The sequence below is a fragment of the Malaclemys terrapin genome, chromosome 7 (genome assembly GCF_027887155.1).
Source record: "Malaclemys terrapin pileata isolate rMalTer1 chromosome 7, rMalTer1.hap1, whole genome shotgun sequence".
NCBI lineage: Eukaryota > Metazoa > Chordata > Testudines > Emydidae > Malaclemys > Malaclemys terrapin.
The window spans coordinates 27,715,315-27,736,558 of record NC_071511.1 but is presented as its reverse complement, the minus strand read 5'-3'; the positions used below and the strand labels follow the sequence as shown (position 1 = coordinate 27,736,558).

At 41.8% G+C, this 21,244-nt stretch overlaps 1 protein-coding gene across 4 annotated transcripts in view; it reads left to right on the top strand.

The window, feature by feature from the left end:
• Window positions 1–1,893: 1,893 nt before the first annotated feature.
• IL17RB (interleukin 17 receptor B) overlaps window positions 1,894–21,244 on the top strand; it is a 21,709-nt gene continuing 2,358 nt past the window's right edge. Inside the window, exons 1-11 of one of the 4 annotated variants that reach the window (XM_054034538.1) lie at window positions 1,995–2,054; window positions 3,658–3,682; window positions 6,073–6,168; window positions 7,512–7,652; window positions 10,119–10,246; window positions 11,230–11,356; window positions 13,059–13,106; window positions 14,265–14,416; window positions 16,269–16,334; window positions 17,688–17,772; window positions 18,835–18,939. In XM_054034538.1, coding sequence (XP_053890513.1) covers window positions 7,646–7,652; window positions 10,119–10,246; window positions 11,230–11,356; window positions 13,059–13,106; window positions 14,265–14,416; window positions 16,269–16,334; window positions 17,688–17,772; window positions 18,835–18,939 — 718 coding nt within the window. In that variant the 5' untranslated portion in view covers window positions 1,995–2,054; window positions 3,658–3,682; window positions 6,073–6,168; window positions 7,512–7,645. Of the gene's footprint in view, window positions 2,055–3,657; window positions 3,683–6,072; window positions 6,169–7,511; window positions 7,653–10,118; window positions 10,247–11,229; window positions 11,357–13,058; window positions 13,107–14,264; window positions 14,417–16,268; window positions 16,335–17,687; window positions 17,773–18,834; window positions 18,940–21,244 lie in introns of all 4 variants that reach the window. The other 3 variants (XM_054034535.1, XM_054034537.1, XM_054034536.1) reach the window with 3 other exon arrangements.

The window sequence follows — 21,244 nt, the reverse complement described above, 5'->3', positions numbered from 1 at the left end:
GCATGGCCCTGAATATTGCTAACTGCTCAAGCCCAAGGGGCAACAATGCTATTGACTTGAGACCATTATGGCCTATTCAAAAGATGACTACTCAGAGCTATTAAAAAGCATGTTTTGTACTGAATTTTTTTCTTTCATGTGTTTAAACATATTGTTAAGCAGTTTACCCTCAAATGTATAACCTACCTTAACATTCCTATAAGTTAGGAACATAGGACATAGGAATTGCCTTACCAAATCAGATCAGTAATCAACTAGGCCAGTAGCCTGCTCTGACAGTGGTTGCTGTTTGATTCAAAAGAAGGTGAAGGAAGGTGTATTGGACAATTGTGGAATAATCTGTTCAGTTTCTTCAGAAGCTCTGTCAGCTAGTGTAGGCACTGAAATAATACATTTTCTATCCATTACATTATTTTATTCTATCCAGTGTAAATGTGGATATTTTCCATATAAATATTTAATCCTTTTTTGAATCCTACTAAGTTACTGGCCACAATGGTATCTTGTGTTAAAAGTAAAACTTTTATAAGTGTTACATTTGTTGGCTTTCAAATTGTTGAAAAATGTTCTAAAGATTTTAAATATTTGTTTTTAAATTACTGCTGCTAGGTAATTTAGAAAGAACAGACCAAAGAGCCAAGTGGCTAATGTTTTCATTGTACCTATACATAGGACATTGAGGCCACTAAGAGCAATATAGCTACTACTAAAGTGTGTGTACAGTGATACTCTGTCCTATTGTGATTACCAAAATCTACAGATCTGAGATGATAAAGCTGACACAGTATATTTGTCTAGAAATCAGAATTATATGTTTGTATACCACATGCCTAGACCTGTATGTTTCTGAAATTATGCTGAACAGTTTGTCCTTGTTTATACTTGCAATTAAACCAAGTTTTGCACTTTTTTTTCTTTTGGGATTATTTTTTTCTCAGCATGTTCTTTTACCTTAAGAATGTCAAATCTGATCTTCCCTGATTTGCTGGAGGACCTTCTAAATGTCTTAGAAACTTTACTGTGGGCTCTAAAACTGAACTGAAGAGGTGGGCAGAGAGGAAGTTAAACCTTTAACAAAGGCATCCTTACTCCAAAATGTTTGTTGGTTATTATAGTTAAATATGGGTTAACAAAAACAAACAAAAACTAGAGCTTTCAAGCAGCCAGACTTAAAAAATCCTTCCCCACTCAATTGGTCAGTTTCAGTCTCTTGGTTCCTGTGATGTCACTATTGTACTAGTTCTCTGGATGTTAGTGCCCATCACGCAGACAGGACCTGACTTTCTAACATAAAGAACAAGGAGAAAAAGAACTTTGTTCTGGGAGGGAAAAAAAACATATTCTTTATGCCTCACAAAAAAAGCAACACCGAGTACCAGCCCATTCTTTCCCTGTAACACCAGGGATGGATTCAGTCTGAGGACTTGATCACTGTTTGTTGCTGACCACTCCCCTCCACTGCTGTCCATGGTGAGCGGCTCTAAAATCCAGAAAATGAGGCATGCAAAGAGTTAAAGCTGAGAATACAGCGTGATATTGTTTTATTAATTACATGCCCTCAACTACTGTATAAGGCTTCCCCAGAATGGGAGGGATCTTGCAGCTTAGCTAGGCACAGCAGAAAGATTCCAGGAGGGGGATGTCAGGTTTTACTCTGAGCCTTGTTTTTGCTACTCGTTGTGTGTTGTAAAAGTGACTTCTCTAAATTACAGTGTGTGTATTTCTTCTTCTGTTTATGTATTGGCTTTGAGCCAAAGCTCTTTAGGGGCTGATTTTTACTGCGGTGTTTTCAGACTCGCTGACAGGCCAAATCGGGGGAGTGGGAGGGGAAAGGCATTGAGTAATACGTTGGCTGTGAGGGAGGCGGAGGGGCCTCTACACCCTTGACACTGAGCTTAGGCTTTCAATGATTTGTAATGAATAGGGTCCCAGGAAGAGCAGAGGGCAATCTGAGCCAAGGTGCATTGGTCCTGCAAGTGGAGATGACTCTGGCAGTCAGTGTCCTGCTGACCTTGGTGCTGAGTAGCTGTGGTTCCTGGGGACAAGGCTGGCCGGTAAGATACAAGGAGGGAGGATAACACACCCCTTTTGCTTCTACCCATTCCCCATCAAATGGAGTTGAAGAGCTTTTCACTCCAATCTGTGCAAAAGATGGTTGATTCTTTGTGCACTAGAAAGGGATGGATGTCACAGAGTGGGTGGTGACAGCTGTGTAACTGTCTGTCTGAGTGGGACACTGCCTTGAGTATGCAGTCTGCTCCCAACTCCTATTAGTCAGTATATTTGTTTCCCTAAATTAATGGGGAGGGGGAGCTGTCACTTGCTTTCCCAAGAATGTCTGTTGATAGTCACAGGGAAGGTAGAGGAAGAATTTTCAAAGAGAGGGTATTATATGTGTATGACGGGCATGAGAGCAGGCTGTACTCCTGCTCAGTAACTTCTGACTGTCAAGTCATTCCCAAAAGAAACCAGTATCCTATCTCCAAAAATGGCTAGCATCAGATGTTTCAGTCAGGTGAAAGAAACCTAGCAGTAGGCAGATGTTGGATAATATCACTCACTATGAAGGTCTCATCCTAACCCTCAGCCTCATAGAGATTGGTTTAAACCCCAAAGCATGAGGATTTATATCCCTTCCAATACTTTTTTTTCCAATAGCTGCTCCTATTGCACCAAAATCCCTCGACATCCAGGCACAACAGTACCTCAGAAACCTGGCTCCACATAATTTTAAGCCTCACAATCCCCTAAATTCTACTAGATTAATAGGTGGCAGGTTCTTTGGTTCTGGCTGTCTGTATGTGGTTTGGTTGTGTTTTCATTCAGACTCTGATACTCTGCATTGGTCTATTGCACAGTGCTTAGATGCCATTCAACCCCATGTTAAATGGTGTAAATTTGAAGTGAAAACATTTTGCTAGCAGGCAACATTTCACATTGTTAGGATCTTCTCTTCTGGGTCAGTGCTGTTAAACTGGAAGATAGTCTGTCATGTCCAGGTGTCATTAGTCACATTGTGGCATTACAACTTTGCTATTAAAAGGACATGTAAAATGCAGAATGAAAAAGAAAAAAAGTAAGATGGCTATGTAGCTTTTTACATCAGTCCATCCCCATTCTGCAAACTAGCAAACGCAGACCAACGTATTTAGAGAGTTCGAATCTTGTAGAAATTATTGAAACAATGACTTAAAGGTGCACTGCTGTCACTTTCTGAGGGAAATACATACATTAAATAGTATGTCTTGAATTTTTAAAAATTAATCTTTAAATATCTTATACGGATTTTTCTTCTCCCCTGTTGATGTTTGAGTCTTTGCAGCAAGGAGAAGTTAACCTACCTTCAAGGGAAACTGTTAAATTGATTATACATCTGACAGGATATTTTTATTTAAAGTAAAGCACCTGTGTTTTAAAAAGAGCAATAATTTTATTCTCTAATTTATTTCAGTTTTAGAAATTTTAGGCAGTGCTTGTAACTACTGTATAGTATGTACATAATTTTCAGGCAGAAGCATGATTTTGTTTCAAGTTAATGCTGTCTCTTTAAAGCTGGGATTTTAATATGTTAAAAGTATAGGGAATTTCTATCTTTAGAGTAGATCTGTCTGCATTCAGTTTGTTTTATTTTAATGCTGTTTTCTTTCTTTCTTACAGTCTATTAAGTGTGGCTTTGAAAATGGTATGTATAACTAAAACGGATCTCTTTACACTGTTAAAAAGAGGTACCTAATTAAAAATAGCTAATCTGTGATTATTCAAACACTCAGTAACTGACTATAGGTGGTGAGTTATATGGGTCGGTGGTGCCCATGCTCCATCAATATTCATGAAGGTGGGCCTGACTTAGGGTGACCAGATGTCCCAGTTTTATAGGGACAGTCCCGCTATTCAGGGCTTTGTCGTATATAGGTGCCTATTACACACACACCCACGTCCTGATTTTTCACACTTGCTATCTGGTCACCCTAGCCTGGCTCCATCAATGTTTGGGCCCCAGGCCCGTGCTTTGGGGGGGGCCCCCAGGCCCGTGCTTTGGGGGGCCCCGCGCCATGGGCTGGCAATGGGGGGCGCTCTCACCTCGGGGACGCCCCCCCTCCGTGTCCCTGCGCGCTGTGGAGAGTCTCGGCGGAGGCAGCGTAGCTCTGCAGGCTGCCTCTGTCCCCGCTCTCCGGCCCCAGCCCATTGGCCAGGAACTAGGGCCAATGGGAGCTGCGGGGGGCGGTGCCGGGACTGCCTGGCCACGCCTCCACAGCAGGGAGGGGCAGGGAGCCACGGGCAGAGAGAGCAGCAGGAGTCTCTCGCTGTCAGACAGAGGCGGGGGGAGCGGTACAGGGCAGGAGCAGCATTGGGTACCCTGGGGCTGGCATTACATACCGAGTTCGGAGGTGGCTTCCGGGGGGTAGCAACCAGGGCGGGCTTTAGGCCGATTCAGCCACGGCTCGGCTCCGGCCTGGCCCCCCGCTCTTGCTAAAGCCGGCCCTGGTAGCAACCTCCCCTTTCCTCCCTCACAGAGCAGACCAGGGCTGCAGCTGGCTCCGTCCATCACTCGCCCCACCCCACAGAGACCCACACAACCCTCTGCCTCCCCGAAAGACCCCCACCGGCTCCTATGCCCCTGTCACCCCTCTCCAGAGATTCCTCGTCCCTTTGTCCCTCCAGAGACAGCTCCTCTCCCGTGCTCACTACAATCTCCCCCTTTACCGCCTCCCTCCCTCTCAAGCCCATTGGCTGGGAGGCTCCTAACCTGTTGCCCCTCCCCCCCCCCAGCACTGCTTTACGGCGTTATATCCGAATTCGTGTTATATCAGGTCACGTTATATTGGGGTAGAGGTGTAGTGATAGTGATCAGTGTTTCCACCCACAGGGGAGATGCACAATCTCCCATGGCTAATGGGAGCTGCACCTGAAGCAGCACGCCTGCTTGCAGATGCAGACCTGCCTGGCTGGGCCTCCATAGCAGGGGGAGGGGGAGCCCCAGGTGAGCGACCCCCGTTCATCATCATCACAGGCACAGCAATTCTCTGGGCATTTAATTTCACCGAGGCAAGTAATTCAATCTATTCTGCCTTTCCAGGCAGTTTGTGGCTTTTCCTGTAAGAAAACTTACAATTTCTTTGCAAAGAAGTCCATTTATAGTTTTTTCCACTTGAGAAGTATATTTTCTGGTTGTTCATAAGTTCATTTATTTTGTTAACTCAGTTTCATATGCAATTTTAAAAGTCATTTGAATTGTACCTTGTTTTTCCATTGGCCAAAAAACACATGGAAGATGTGCAGATTTTTATTTCTGTGGGCCAAACCACTAGGGTGATCAGATAGCAAGTGTGAAAAATCGGGACAAGGAGTGGGGGGTAATAAGAGCCCATATAACAAAAATCTGCAAATATCGGACTGTCCCTATAAAATCAGGACATCTGGTCACCCTACAAACCACCCTATGTAGAAATGTAAATGTCAGAGTTAGAAAAGCTCTGGAAGGTAACGGTCCCTTCAGGAAATTGTCCTCAAGTCATTCATTCTTCTGGGCATTCTATTCTATTGTTCTCTCCTATACACCTCTACCCCTATATAACGCTGTCCTTGGGAGCCAAAAAACCTTACCGCATTATAGGTGAAACTGTGTTATATTGAACTTGCTTTGATCCACCGGAGTGCGCAGCCCCCCCTCCCGCCCCCCGGAGCACTGCTTTACTGCGTTATATCTGAATTCGTGTTATATCGGGTCGCGTTATATCAGGGTAGAGGTGTAGTGATAGTGATCAGTGTTTCCACCCACAGGGGAGATGCACAAGATTGGGTCAATCCTGCAGCAACTCTGCCTTTACCCTTGTTCTCTGTCCCTCCCTCTACCACCCCTTTGACCTCCCTAGGATTCCTCCTACGATTACTCCCTCTGAGTCTTCTTTCTCTGGAGCTTCTCATGAAGTAAAGTCTATCATTACAGGTTCTTATCTCTGTAATGTATTTAATTTTGATGTATTTATTAAGTGTTAGTTAATGCACTATGGGAGTCCCCCTTCAGCCCTCTGTATAAATTGATCCCCTTCTTTCCATATGTTTTGCCCATAGGGTTTTCTGTAGCCCTAGGGCAGCCAGCAATGGGGTGAGAGAAGAGGACCATGGGTTCCCTATTTATGTGATTTGCAAGAAGTGTTATTACTCAAGGTACCAAATGTGTTTAAAGGATATAAGTGCCTTGTAAAATCGCAAAGCAAGCTCATTTTCATTTCTTATGTAATAATCTCATATTCAGTATACACACATTTTTCATTAATTATATGAGTTTAATTTATTATTATTTATTATTAGCTAGGTTACAGGTTTTTTTCAGTGTCGAAAATTTGGTGCTATTTTACAGGTTGAATGACTGAATGACATAATTATACACACACACACACACACCCGTGTCCGTTACTAAGTCCAGTAATTTTGTCAAGTGTCCGTTGTGCAACACAGTGGTGCCTACCCCTGCCCCGCGCTTCAGAGGGACACGGGAACCAGGGCGGTCTGGGAGGCTAGCGGGGGGCCTGATGTCCCCCTGAAGCACGGGGTCCCCCAAAGTGCAGGGCCCGGGGCAGTTGCCCCAGTCCGTCCTATGGACGGGATGGCTCTGCTTGGGCACCACCAAAAATTATACAAACCTGGTACCCCTGGTGTGCTGCCTGATAAGGTGTGCCTTGCTCCTGCCACTTTGATATTATCGTTGGCTTCTCTTTTTTTAAAGTTTTCTCTCTCTGATAAGAGACACTGTTTCCAGTAGGATGGATTTTCTCCATCTCTTTCCTCTCAGTCTATCAAGTACTTGACTCCCTTCCAAACTGTCTCCCACTTGACTGTTGGCCAGGTACACTGACCTGGTATGATTGGTTTCAGTCACTACCACAGTAGAGAAGGTAGTTCTATATCTTTATTCATTCATTGAAGAACTTCTAATCTCTTACAGGAGACACTGAGTACAGCTACATAGTATGCTGAGCTGGGACAGTCTCAGGAGCAGTACTAGTTTAGAGCCTGGGGATATCTCATTTGTGTTGATGGCATTGGGAGGACATCACCCCCTCCATTTTTTAGATATTGCTCAATTTCTTGGTAAAAAAAAAAACGTTTTACACTAAATACGGTTAAATTTGCTTAGTAATACAGGAAAGACACTGCAAATGTCATCAATGTGCATGATTTCCAAACTTATGCTCAGACTGACTTTATAAGATATATCTGATTTGAAGTTTCACAGCACATGAAAAGAATGTATCATTCAGTTACATGAGAATGAACAATCAGAGTTTTTGAAACAAACTGTTAGTGCCAGAAACGGAATCTGCTGGGTGCATGGGAGAGGAGTGGTTTTCCTAATGGTAAATTCTTGTTTCTGAGACACACAAAGTGATTATTTGCATAAGTAGGTGAAAAATGCTAGTAGAATTGACAGAGTGATTGATAGATATGGAATGTGTTTAAATACTAGGTAGCTGCTCTACTTTTAACGCATGTCTACTCATCCTTGCAAGGTCCTGCTCATGAGTTGAGAAAGTGGCACAGTCTAACACCGGCAGATCTTCATAATCTCAGTGCCCAGTTAATTGAAACAGAAGTGGATACACACTTCAGGTCATATCTTATAAATATCAGCTGGAGCCTCAGCATGGATGGTAGGTGTGACATCCAAGTACATAAGACTATTCAATATCAAATTTCCTTTTGAATTTAGTGCTTGTGAAGCATGTTGCATTAACAGCCCTGAACACTGATGTCCTCTAAGCACACAACAGGAACAGTGGGAGTGAAAGCTTCTTTATGCTGCCCTGCCATCTTGCCTCAGTCTTGAACTGGAGGAACCACTTTTAAGAGCAAGTGTGTCTGCATGGCCCATTTGACACTTGGCTTCTCTATAGAAACTACCAACCATGGTGTCAGTTATTGAGGACTGTGCTGGTGAGTTTTCTCATGTGGGACACTTGTCAAATGGGAAGTGGATTGGGACCATCAACTCGTGGTAATTACAGTTAATCTCTTGCAGGCATGCTTTCTAGCCAACAAACCACAACCTTAAAAGTCATTGTTTGTTCCTTTTTCAATTCCTCTCTACCTCCCATTCTCCCCATCCCCCACATACGATTTTTTTGTTTGTTAACAGTAGTAACTAAATCATGTGGTCAGGGGGTCCAGAGGATTGTGCAGTTTGCTCTAACAGAGCGGTTCTTAAACTGTGGGTCGGGACCCAGGGCCAGCTCTGGCTTTTTTACCGCCCCAAGCAAAAAAATAAATAAAAAAAATCGGGGCGGCCAGAACGGCAAAGGAAAAAAAAGAAAAAACCTGTAGCGTGGCCGGAGCAGCAAAGCACGGGGAAAAAAAACAACCTGCGGGGCTGCCGGAGCCAGGGTGCGAGGGAACTCCCTGTGCTGCAGACGTGCCCCGGCTAGCGGGGGGGAGGAGGCGGGAGAGGGGGAGAGAAAGAAGGGGGGCGGCCAGGGCTTCAGTGGGGTGCTCGCCACGCGGCCCCTACCACTGCGTTGTCTGCCGGGAGGGCTCCGCGCCACTCCGGTTGGCAGGGAGGGAAGGACGCAGGCTGCCCTGCCAGGCTTGCTACAGACCTGGCACTGGCTGGGGCAGAGGGAGTGCGCAGCCCGTTCCCAGCAGGGCGCTCCCCTCCTCTGCGCCGCCGCCCCCTACAGGGCAGCCGGATCGGCGAACCAAAACAAAAAAGTAGCCATGCCGCCCTAGAATTGGGCGAAATGCCGCCCGGTAGAATCTGCTGCCACAAGCACGAGCTTGCTCAGCTGGTGCCTGGAGCCAGCCCTGTGGGACCCCAAAGTGGGTCGCCAATGGGGGCGTTAGATTTGCTGGGGCCCCGGGGCTGAAGCCAAAGCATAAGGGCTTCAGCCAGGGGTGGCAGGGCTCATGCTCCGCTCCCACTCTACTCCCCCCCACTCCCCGGGGTCATATAGTAATTTTTGTTGTCAGAAGAGGGCCATGGTGCAATGAAGTTTGAAAACAGCTGCTCCAACATTTAATCATTGTTGCTGTGATCTTTGTCTTGGCAATTCCTAGCACATACATGTGCATGCAAAATCCAAGGATAGTCATGATAGTACAAATGTAATGGAAATACAGTTTTAGAAATCAGACATTCCTTTGTACTCAAAAAATCTCAGTATTTTAAGCATTTTTCATTTTTAGTACAAATCACTAGAACACTACATATGCTGTGATAAGTGTCAATGTAGGAGTTGATGTGCCACTATCAAAGATTGCTTTTTTATACTCAACTGGCTCCAGACTTCATTTTAAGACCCCCCCACCTCTCTTTTTTGTAACCTTGTAGAGGGAAAATCTCATGAACAATCTTCAGGGCTGGGGGTGAAGTATGCATCACTGGGGTGAATGTAGCTGGCAACGTTTCCAGCGGCAAACGTTTAACTGAGTTTGTAACTTGTTAGTGACATAGTTGGCTCTAATCATATACACACAACATAGTTAATAAACAGTTAGTAAGCACAGCAATTAATCATATGCCATCCTAGCCATAATGACTTGTGCTGATTTATAGTTGTTTTTCTTTAACCAGTTCATAACATTGTTTCTTTGCTGTATATGGAGAACCCACCTAATAATACATGTGTATGGCCACTTTTTCTTCCTCACAGCTTTTTGGAAGAAGGACACCCCAGAGCATATTACCTCACGTATTGCTACTGATGCTCTAACCTTGCTACGGCACTCTGGGATAGCTGCCCAGATTTTCCCAGAGTGCACTGCTATACATAAAGTTAGTGTTGTAGTTATAGTTGTACTGTATACATATGATTGAGCTGTGAAAAGAGACGCGCTATGGACTTAACTTAGTCAAGTTTGTTTTAACTTGGTCAGATGATTCTGGCATGAACTAGATACAGTATTACAAAAACATGGTGATAGCTAGGACCATGGTTTATACTGTAAATAGAGCCAAAGGATTAAGAGTATCACGACAACCTTTATGTCAGGATCTATTGTATCACTATAGTTTTCTCTGTTTAATACTGTGCAAGGTTTATTTTATTTCTTTATGTATGAGCAGCAAAGATCTATGCAAATATTTATATCTATGAATACCAATTTTTCTTCTCTACTTCCAGCCAGCATCAAAGAACTGACAGCCACAAAGATCTGTGTGATGAGTAAAGGAACCAGAGACCATTTTGAGTGTATTCGGTGCAATTACACAGAGAAGTTTCAAAGTCAAACCATGTTTGGGAATAGAAGAGTAAGAACATTTTTTTAAAAAATGATTATTTTGTCATTTGTTGTTATTAGGGAGGAGAGAGTAGGGAGGTGTCATTTAAAAATCAAGGCCAGATCATTCCTCTGTGTCACACTTAATGCCTAGAGGGCTGGGAAAGAATGAGCTGTAAATGGGACTCCTTCAGAAAATGTAGTAAAATGGGTTTAGCTGTACAAACCTGCATTTTTTCAGACACTGGCAGAGGGTAAAGCTGTGTGGAGGACTTAGCTGCGCCTTTTCCCGTGGCAGCATGTCTCCCCACTGTGTCTATGTGTTGGAGCTCCCCGTACAGAGAGGCAGCCAATGTGACATAATACAGACTGGTTCAGTATTATCTTTCATTTCACGATCGGGGGCAGGGGATGGTATCCTGGATGGCAGCCCTCCTCCCAGACTGCCCTCTCCAATCTTGTGGAACCCCGACCCCATGATACACCCGTGGTGAATTTCTAAAGGATTGAGGAACTGGGACAGCTTGATGTGGAGCCATTGCTCCTTCTTTTTGCACTTCTACCTCCCCAACTATGCCTGATCTAGCTCCTGTGGATTCAGGAAAGTGATGGGGATGATTAGCCTTGTGGTATCTTTCAAATGTTAGTTGTAGTTTTTTAATTATTACTAAAATGAGGAGAAAACTTGGGTTTTCAAAGCTGGATTTGGATGTGTTATTCTGAATTCTTCTACCAGGCATAAACTGATATTGGAAAAGTTACTGAATGGTTTTTGGTATCAGGATCTTAAGAACCAAACAAGTTTCACAGCAGTGTGTATCTCAGACATTCCATTACCTTAACATTCTATTGTTCACTGTTTCAATGTATCTCTCTCTCAGTATTTAATGATTTGAGAGGAAAATTCTCTTCTCGGTTATATCAGCACAGCTCACAGAGTTCACTGAAGTTGCTACGCATAACTGAAAGAAGAATTTGGCCCTCAAAACTGCTGTTTTAATTGTTTTGTTTTAGTGGCAGTTCCACTACATTGGATTCCCTGTAGAACCAGAAATGTTTTATTCTATCAGTGCTTACAACCTTCCCCCAGCAAATATACATGAGGATTCTCCATCAAAATCCATCACGTTAACTTCACCAGGTAATTTGCCAGTCTCTATTTAACCTGGTTCATATGAAAATCTCATTTATGATACTGAATTATTTCTAGACTTTGTTGTACAGGATGTTTTGAAAAGCTAGGAATCAACAAAAACAAATGCATTTTTATGTTTAAGCAGACTGCATAATAAACATGTAGATACAGAGATAATTAATTTTTTGTTTTTTATGATGTCACACCTGTGGCTACCTTTATTTTCACTTTTAGTTCTTAATAAACTAATCAAGAATATAAGCTTTCTCTGAAACTACAAGGCAGCTTGGTAATAGGCTAAGTGTTGCAAAAAAGGGGGGGCAGATGGCTCGGGTGATTCTGAGTGACCAATCCTTGTTTGGTGACTCTGTGAAATGAGTATTTGAGGTCTGTCCAGTTCCTAGTGAACAAGGTTTCCATACCACAACAAGCACCATCACAAGTGATACTACAATAACTGGCACCCATCTTGGCACTCAGAAGGAGGCTATATGGGTATCCACACTAGTTTCACATCTAGATTTGGACCTCCCCCCACCAGGGTTAAGGTGCTGCTGCTGCCTGTGCTGTACTTGTTCTGTAGACAGATAGAAGATTGTCCCCTCCCAGGGCTGTCAATTTGGCATCTTTAAAAAGCACTATGTTCACTTCGTTTTTAAATCACTGTAAGCAGGCATGGCCTTGTCTTGTCTTTTCTTGTTTAGATTTTGACAGCTGGGAAGTAGACAATTAAAAAGCAGAGGAAGCAGTTAAGGGCCCTTTTTTAATTTGTGGTAAGATCATAGAATCATAGAATATTAGAGTTGGAAGAGACCTCAGGAGGTCATCTAGTCTAATCCCCTGCTCAAAGCGGGACCAACACCAACTAAACCATCCCAGCCAGGGCTTTGTTAAGCCGGGCCTTAAAAACCTCCAAGGATGGAGATTCCACCACCTCCCTACGTAACCCATTCCAGTGCTTCATCAGCCTCCTAGTCAAATAGTGTTTCCCAATATCCAATCTAGAGCTCCCCCACTGCAACTTGAGACCACTGCTTCTTGTTCTGTCATCTGCCACTACTGAGAACAGTCTCACTCCATCCTCTTTGGAACCCCGCTTCAGGTAGTTGAAAGCTACTGTCAAATTCCCCCTCCCTCTTCTCTTCTGCAGACTAAACAAGCCCAGTTCCCTCAGCCTCTCCTCATAAGTCATGTGCCCCAGCCCACTAATCATTTTTGTTGTCCTCCGCTGGACTCTTTCCAATTTGCCCACATCCCACATCTGTAGTGGGGGGGACCAACCTTCTGTAGTGGAGGTAGATGCATGTATTACATGTGAAGAGGCTTCTGATGCTATCAGAAAGACCTCAAGTTTTTTTTTTTGGGGGGGGGGGGGGGGGGAGGGTCATAAATTGTCACCAGAACCTTTTATCTGAAGAGAATCATGCTGCATACATTAGCAGAGCTGCCAACATTTTTGTGCCTGAGACAGGGGAGAAGGATGGTGACACTTCCAAAATGGGAGAACTAAATGAGGAGATGAGAATGCTGTTCATGGAGCTCATTTCATAGGAGCTGCCCAGGAAAGCAAATAACTCTAATTGTGATATCTACAGTTTGTTGGTGAGAAATAACTTCATATGTGCACGTGATAGGTTCCAATGAAAATATGTAGCTGCAAAGAGATAGTATATTTGCTAAAATATATAAAATCCATTTAAATCCACAGGTTGTAAAGATAATGTAATGAAATACAGCAAAAGTTGCATAGAAGTGGGTAAGTACTTCTTATCCTTAAGATGTATCCCTGGATTTATTTTCACAAATGTAGCAATATGCACAACCTTGATATTTATTTTCTACCTTATAAAGTCTTTAAAATACTGAAAAGGGGGGATAGACACCTTGGGGCCAATTTCAGTGCCAGGATATACATACAGCCAATGAGAAGAAAGAAAACTGCTCATAACTCTTCACAAGATTATATTTATCCACAAGGGACTATCTGCCCTTTGAGACTAATTAAATAAAGAAATCCCATGAAAATGTGCAAATATTGAAATCAAACTATCTTGTCCCTTGTAGTTTTGGCAAATAGCCCTCCTTGTATCTTTTTGGACATTCTTTGTAATAAAGAATGTGATAGCATTATGCTGATATCTGGTGTCTTGTGTGTGATATCAGATCTGACCATGTGCCAACCCCAATCCCAGCTATGGAGTGAAGGCTGCAGTTGTTAAATAGGAAGCAGAGGCCCAAATCTGAATCTTGCTTCTGGTATCACATTTGAATTCCCATGAAATCAGAAGTTTCAGAATCCTGCTCATTCCTCAAGTAGCAGTAGGCACAGTCTAAATTAGAGGATATTTCCATGTTTCCTAATCTAATATATTGTGGGATTGAGAGATTAATTTGGCATGTGTTTATGAGCTGGTAGAGTTAGTCCAGTTACCATTGGAGAAGTGCCCAGATTGCAAAAGGCACCTGTGATGAGGCAAAGGAATTCCATGCAGGATCTGGCAGGGAGGAGGCTAAAAAGCCTTTCTGAATTTGTTTGTGACTTAAATATGCAGGACATGCTTGCCGCATTCATTTTAAAATATCAATGCCTGAACTCAGCAGCAACATAGCTACTTTGAGCAACCACTCTTCTGACTAGCCACTCTGAGACACACTCCCTCTCCCCCCCAGTAGGGCACATCAGCAGAGAGACCAACAAGTCAATGGGTGTGGAATTTAGCCTGTTTTCTCACTTCTGAGGGTTGTCTCTGCTGGTCAGAATTAGGGCACTGTGGGGCAATTGTTTTGCCGCTGTCCAAACAGGCAGTCAGTCTCTTGGGTTGTCAGTCTGGCACCTTCTACATTCACAATGGAACGTCTTTCAGCACGTAGGCAGTTATTAAGAATTTTAAACTCTATTCTTTACAACCCACAGGAAGTCTGTGGAATCCAAATATAACTGCATGTAAAATAGAGGCAGAAGTGGAAGTGAATTTTACCACAAGTAGCCTTGGGACCAAATATACCATACTTCTCTGTGAGTGTGAGAAATGTGATGTACCCATTGAACGGGATTTGACGACAAAGGTATTTTTCTTGTACATATAACCGCTAACATTAAAACATACACATGCTCTTTTAGATACCCAAAAATGGTAAATCCAATTTCTTTTATTTTTCCTCTCCTTTTTGACAATCTATATTACAACCCATTTTACCAAGTTAGCAGGGGACATGCTTTTTTCAGACAAATTAGAGGAACTGGCCAGCAGACCATGAGAAATCTGTGTGCTGGGTTCTAGGAGAATGACAGCCTACTTTAGGAAGAGCTGTGCTCCAATAATTATAGTCCTTTTCCCCAAGAAGGTGGCAAGTTTTTCTTTGTGCTTCAGGTGGTAAGAGAACTGGGTAAAATCCCAGAGCCTGAGTATTTGAGTTCTGCTAATTTGGAAGGTCTAGTCACTAATCTGCAGCACACACTGTCCACTGGCTCTGTGGATATGGGGAAAGCAGTGGATGTGATATATCTTGGCTTTAGCAAAGCTTTTCATATGGTCTCCCACAGTATTCTTGCCAGCAAGTTAAAAAAATATGGACTGGATGAATGGACTATAAGGTGGATAGAAAGCTGGCTAGATTGTCGTGCACAACGGGTATTGATCAATGGATCGATGTCCAGTTGGCAGCCGATATCAAGCGGAGTATCCCAGGGGTCGGTTTTGTTCAACATCTTTATTAATGATCTGGCTGATGGGATGGATTGCACCCTCAGAAGGTTCGCAGCTGACACTAAGCTTGGGGGACAGGTAGATACGCTGGAGGGTAGGGATAGGGTCCAGAGTAACCTAGACAAATTGGAGGATTGGGCCAAAAGAAATTTGATGAGGTTCAACAAGGACAAATTCATAGTCCTGCACTTAGGATGGAAGAATCCCATGCACCGCTGCAGGCTGGGGACCAACTGGCTAAGCGGCAGTTCTGCAGAAAAGGACCTGGGGATTACATCTGGAGTATTACATCCAGTTTTGGGCTTCCCACTACAGAAAGGATGTGAGCAAATTGGAGAGAGTCCAGCGGAAGGCAACGAAAATGATTAGTGGGCTGGGGCACATGACTTATGAGGAGAGGCTGAGGGAACTGGGCTTGTTTAGTCTGCAGAAGAGAAGAGTGAGGGGGGATTTGATAGCAGCCTTCACCTACCTGAAGGGGGTTTCAAAGAGGACGGAGCTAGGCTGCTCCCATTGATGGCAGATGACAGAACAAGAAGCAATGGTCTCAAATTGCAGTGTGAGAGGTCTAGGTTGGCTATTAGGAAAAACTATTTTACTAGGAGGGTGGTGAAGCACTGGAATGGGTTACCTAGGGAGGTCGTGGAATCTCCATCCTTAGAAGTTTTTAAGGCCCAGCTTGACAAAGCCCTAGCTGGGATGATTTAGTTGGTGTTGGTCCCGTTTTGAGCAGGGGGTTGGACTAGATGACCTCCTGAGGTCTCTTCCAACCCTAATCTTCTATGATTTAAACATTTTGCTCCCCATGGTGCTACCTCGTGGTTTTCCCATTTATCTTTAAGATTTTAAAAATGCTTCAATTTGTAACATTTTCCGATTGGGAGTGTTCCACAGGGAAGGTGGAATAATAGACTGTAAAATGGTAATACAGTACTAGTTTAGAGAAGCGTTACCTAAACTCAAACTTATTCTTAATGAAGGTTACATACTGAGATATTCTGAAATTTTTTCTTACCTAGCCAAGAGATCAGATTTAAAAATGATATAATCATCACTTAAAACAACAGATGTGTATTATATTTAATAGTGTCAATAAATCTGATCAATACTTTAAATATATTTTGACTTACTATGTATTATTTTTAAATTATTCCTTGTGTAACACGTTTGCTTCAACCTTTTTTTTCCCTGGGGGTTTCTATCTGCGTTAGATCAATGAAATTAGAACTTCTATTAGAATACCAGTGAGTGATCAAAGCAACAATATTTCTGTACAGGTAAAGTTCAATTTTGATTGAATTTGCAATGGAAAAAGTAGCTTCTTTAAAATGAATGAATTGTATGCAAATACTACATTGTTTCTGACTAATGTCCAGTAAACCTGTGTGCAATACTGCGTAGCTCTTGATGAGCATCATGGACATGGATTACTGGACATAAGTTTTGTTTCTACTAATAGTGATTAAATAAACTGCACAGTATAATTCATCTGTACTACAACGCTTAAAACAAACGTGTTTAATATATTTACACTGAGGTCTTGGTATTACTGGGGTGTTTTTCAGATCCACACTCACAGAACTGTTTTCAGATTCTCAATTCTTGCCTTTTGGGGATATATATGTGTGAAGATCTAGATGTGGGAACAACTAAGACAAACAGATGAATCTATAATCCTGTGGTTTCTATTGCCATAAAATTGCTTCACTGCACAGAGCAGATAAGCATATAAACTGGGAAATGTATTATCTGGAGTTTATATTTATTCTTAAAAACATCTACAAAGGACTAGATTCTAAATTGGTCCATTTAAGGTTGGGATTGTGTATTCTTGTTATGTATACACAATGGTCAGGTTCATAATAAGTTGTAGGATAATAAGCTGTACCATAGAAATCAATAGGAGTTTTCCCATTAATTTCAGTGTGGACCCAAAATTGTGGTTGCATATAAACTATTGGTACCCAAACTGAGGTTTATATATGATGGTATAGCAGCCAATTTTCAATTATATACCTTATTCTGACTTCACCTCCAATAAGTCTCAGATGCATTTCCCAGCTATAGAACCACCAGAGAATATAGAAAAGCCTTGACTCTTACCAAGTACAGCTTTATAAAGAGCATATGTTAATACTGTAGTTTGCCTTTTAGCCTGAGAAGACACATGTACTGGGCTCTTTATTCCTTTTATTGATGTGCATCATTTAAATGGACACAGGCAGTTTAAGCCCCAAATCTAGGTTTTATTGAACTTACTAAAATGAAAAGAAGTGGTTCAATGAAATTCATTTTAAAACTATTTAATTTTAACAAATTTATTGTTTAAATATTCCCAATTAGTGTTTGCAACCCAGGCATTTCAGTAACATGGTCATGCACAAGATAAACCAGCAGAATAAACAGTGAAAAGGAAATTACTCTTTCATTTTAGTCATAAGTTATTAGTAAGGAAAGTACTTTTAAAGTTTATGTATTGTCACGTGATAGTCTCTTTAAGAAACTCAGTAGTCAGAATAGGACACCAAAGGGCCAAGCAGGATAAAAGAAACAGGAAGGAATAAATCTGTCGCTAAGTATTTACTTGTCTGCATATTAGAATTTTTCTTCTATTTTTCTTTTTTCTTCAGATAATTCCGTATTTTGCCAAATGTGAATATGATTGTCGAAGGCACAAAGGAACCCTAACGACATGTGTTCAAAACCACAGTAATGGTTAGTTGAGCATTTATCATCAGAATTGTTTGTGTTCAAAATAGATGAAGTAGGAATTATGGCTTGTTCTGTCTCTCACTATGTCCACTGACCTACCATTGTGTGTCTTTTACGCTTTCAAGTCTAGAGCAGTTACTTTTTGGTAAAGAAAAATTTGAATTTCAGAGACTTTTTTAACGATCCTTCCCTAGGGACTGCAGCTTGATATGGTAGAAAGGCTTCTGTGTTCCAATGCCCCTCAGAGCTGTGGTGGCAGCAGTTTTAACTCCTGGTAGGGCCACCTAAACTGGACAGGTCAAAGGGTAGCAGATCAGATGGACAGCACTCCACTGGTCCGCCAGGCTGCGGGGTTGAGAAATAGGCCAACAACCTATCCTTGTTTTTTGTTTTTGTTTTTAAAGTTAAGTTATTGAAACACAAGTTTGCCATTCTGCCAAACAGCATAACAGACCAGGATGGGAGAGTCTTGTTTGTACCATAAGCAACAACTGGCAGCACAGGAAGGATTAACGTTAAGGCTAAGTAGATGATGAGCACTCTAGGATCATATACTGTACTTCTGGCAGTCCCTTTCAAGTCCTTGGTCTACTTTGTCTTTCATTATCCTTCCTCTTACAGCACTCCTTCCAAAATGTTTGTTTTCATGCTAAATACATTGCATATTTAAACTAAATAAATTAAAACCAGTTAACAACTATCAGTGCTGACAAAACAGCAGAGGGAGGTCAGAATGGCCCATGAGATGTCAATCTGCTGGGAGGAGGAAGTGTTTGCCAGTGTCTGACAGGGACATGGAAGGAAACTTAAGGGAGTAGGCTGGGAAGAAGACAGCACGTGCTGCAGTGTAGAGAACAGGGTTTCTCAAGTTCCTCAGCAAGTGTTAACATTTCTGCATAACCTTTTTGGGAAGTCCTATTTTAGTGCAATTTCTCTTTCATGTATACAGACTGGAATTGCTCAGTTCAATTGTTAAGTAACCAGATGCCTTTACCCCCACCCCCGCTTTAAAGTCAATTATTCAAAAGGCTCCTTATTGAAGACTTATGGTTCTCTCCCTTTTAGGGACCACCACAATTGATTCAGCTGGAAGATATGTGTGTTTCATCCTTGTTGCTTTATTTGTAACCGTGTGTGTGATTGCTGCTGTAGTATTTTTCAGGAACCATGGTAAGACCTTTACTCACTCTTTTGAAAAAGCCTTACTTTAAGGTTCTTTGATCTTTACCTCAGCTTCCTTTTAGTGAGGCAGTTCATATTAAAGGTATTGCAGTGCATTTATATATCATATTTTTTAAATATCACAACAAGCAAGCATTACTATTCCCTTATTTAGGAAACTCTTAGCCCGCCCTTCACTTATATGTCCATTTCAGGGTAAATGTTCGATCCTATAACTATTTATATTTAAAAAAACAAAACAGTAGTTTAAAAATTACCTAAAACACAAATTGTGCCCAATTCTAGGGATCACTAGATTCATTACTTGTTTTGTATGTATGTCTCTAGAGGTGATAAAAGAATGGCAAGGTGGGAAGAGAAAACTTATATTTTAGGGACAAACCAGAAGTAGAAAAGTCTCAGATGACATCATTTATAAGAAGCACCGCCTCAAGCAAAGCCCATATAGAACTAAGATAGATGTAGAGGAGCCACCATATTGGATCACACCAGTGATTTCTCTAGTTCAGTATCTCATCTATGACAATGCCTAGTACCAGATGCTTGACAGGAAAGTGCAAGAGACTTCACTTATGGAATAACCTGCACATAAGGGAAGTTTCTTCCTAAACACCCAAGATTAGTGGCTGGCTTGGTTTATACCCTGAAACACAAGGGTTTATACCTCTGATTTTCTGTAGATGTTCTCATCATCAATATAAAAGTATCATTTTTTTTAATCCTAGGAGGCTCTCTCTTGCCTCAGTGGTAATGTACGTCAGTGAATTAAACAGGTTAATAATTCAGTGGGTTAAAAAAGTATTTCCTTTTGCCAGTTTTACATGTCATCTTTCAGTTTCATTGAATGTCATATATCACAACAGAAGCCTGAGGTTTTTGTGGAGCTGTCCCAAGGATGCCCAAGTCTTTTTCCTTCCATCTCTAGGTGGTAGTTAATGCAATACTCCACAATGCCTATTAAATTTTTTTCATTTCAATGGACATGACCTTGTAATTGTCAGCATGGCCTTTTTGCAGTTATTGTGCTGCACCTTTTCCTAGATTTTTTTTAGATCACTTTGATACTCATGACAGCTTTTGCCAGTCTTGACTAACCTAATAAATGTCATCTGCAAGTTTTGCCCCTCCCTCACTGATCATTTTCCACTTGAATAATAAATATAGTAAACACCAGTCCTAGTAGGGAACATTGATATTCCCCAACTTTTTGCCATGTTTAAAACTGATACTTTATTCCTGCTCTCTTTGATTTTTAACCAGTTTCTTTACTTCTTATCTACGTCCACTGACTTTCCTTAATTTCCTCTGGTGAGGGACTTTATTAGAGGCTCTTAGGAAGTCCAAATAAATTATATCTACTAGCTGCTTTTCTTAATCCACTGTTTTGTTGACATGAAGAATTCTACTAATGGGCCATGATTTTTCTGTACAGAAGTCAGGTTCTCTTATCCCTAGACTATCACATTAATCTAGGTATTTTATAACCCTAAATGTTTGAGCCAGTTTACCTCACATTTAAGTAAAGGTCGCTAGTCTGTAATTCCAAGGATAAGCCTTGAAGCCTTTTTTTTTTAAATAGGCACAACATTTTACTACCCTCCAGTCTTCTGATACAGTACCTAGTGCCTATTTTTTGTTAGCCCCATGCTTCCTCATTCAGAACTCTTTGCTCATCAGGTCCTGCTAATTTTTTGCTGCTCATCTTAGTTTGCTCAGCACCTCCTACCCCCTTAGTTTTAGACAGCATCTCATCTTTATTATCTGAAAAGAGTAGGTATCTCCCCAGCATCCTCTGAGGTGAGGAACGAAGCAAAGAAACCATTTAACGTCTCTGCAATGGCCTTGTTCTCCTCAAATGTTACCTCTTAGCTCTCTGGTAGTGCAGCAAACCCACCCATTTTCATGTAATCTTCCTGCTTCAGCTATACTGAGAGTTTCTTTGGCTAATTTCCCTCTTAGACTTCCTAGTTTCCATCCTACACTTTGCCTACTAGAATTATGTTTCTAAAATACAGAGAAACAAAACTCGGGGTATGGTCCGTACTAAACTTTGGTCTTAGCTGGAGATTATACCATTTGACAAATACGTAGACTAGCTCTTGGATACTCACTGTGCAGGCAGCATGCACTTTATTTCAGCACATTGTTTTATTACACTTCCTCTCTCCTTTGCTTTAGAAGTCATGGCCATCAAGTAGAAACAAATACATGAATCGGAAATAAAGACTCCACTCATTGTCAGCGACAAGTTTAAACCACATCCTCAAAATGAGAAACTAAATTAGCCAAAAAA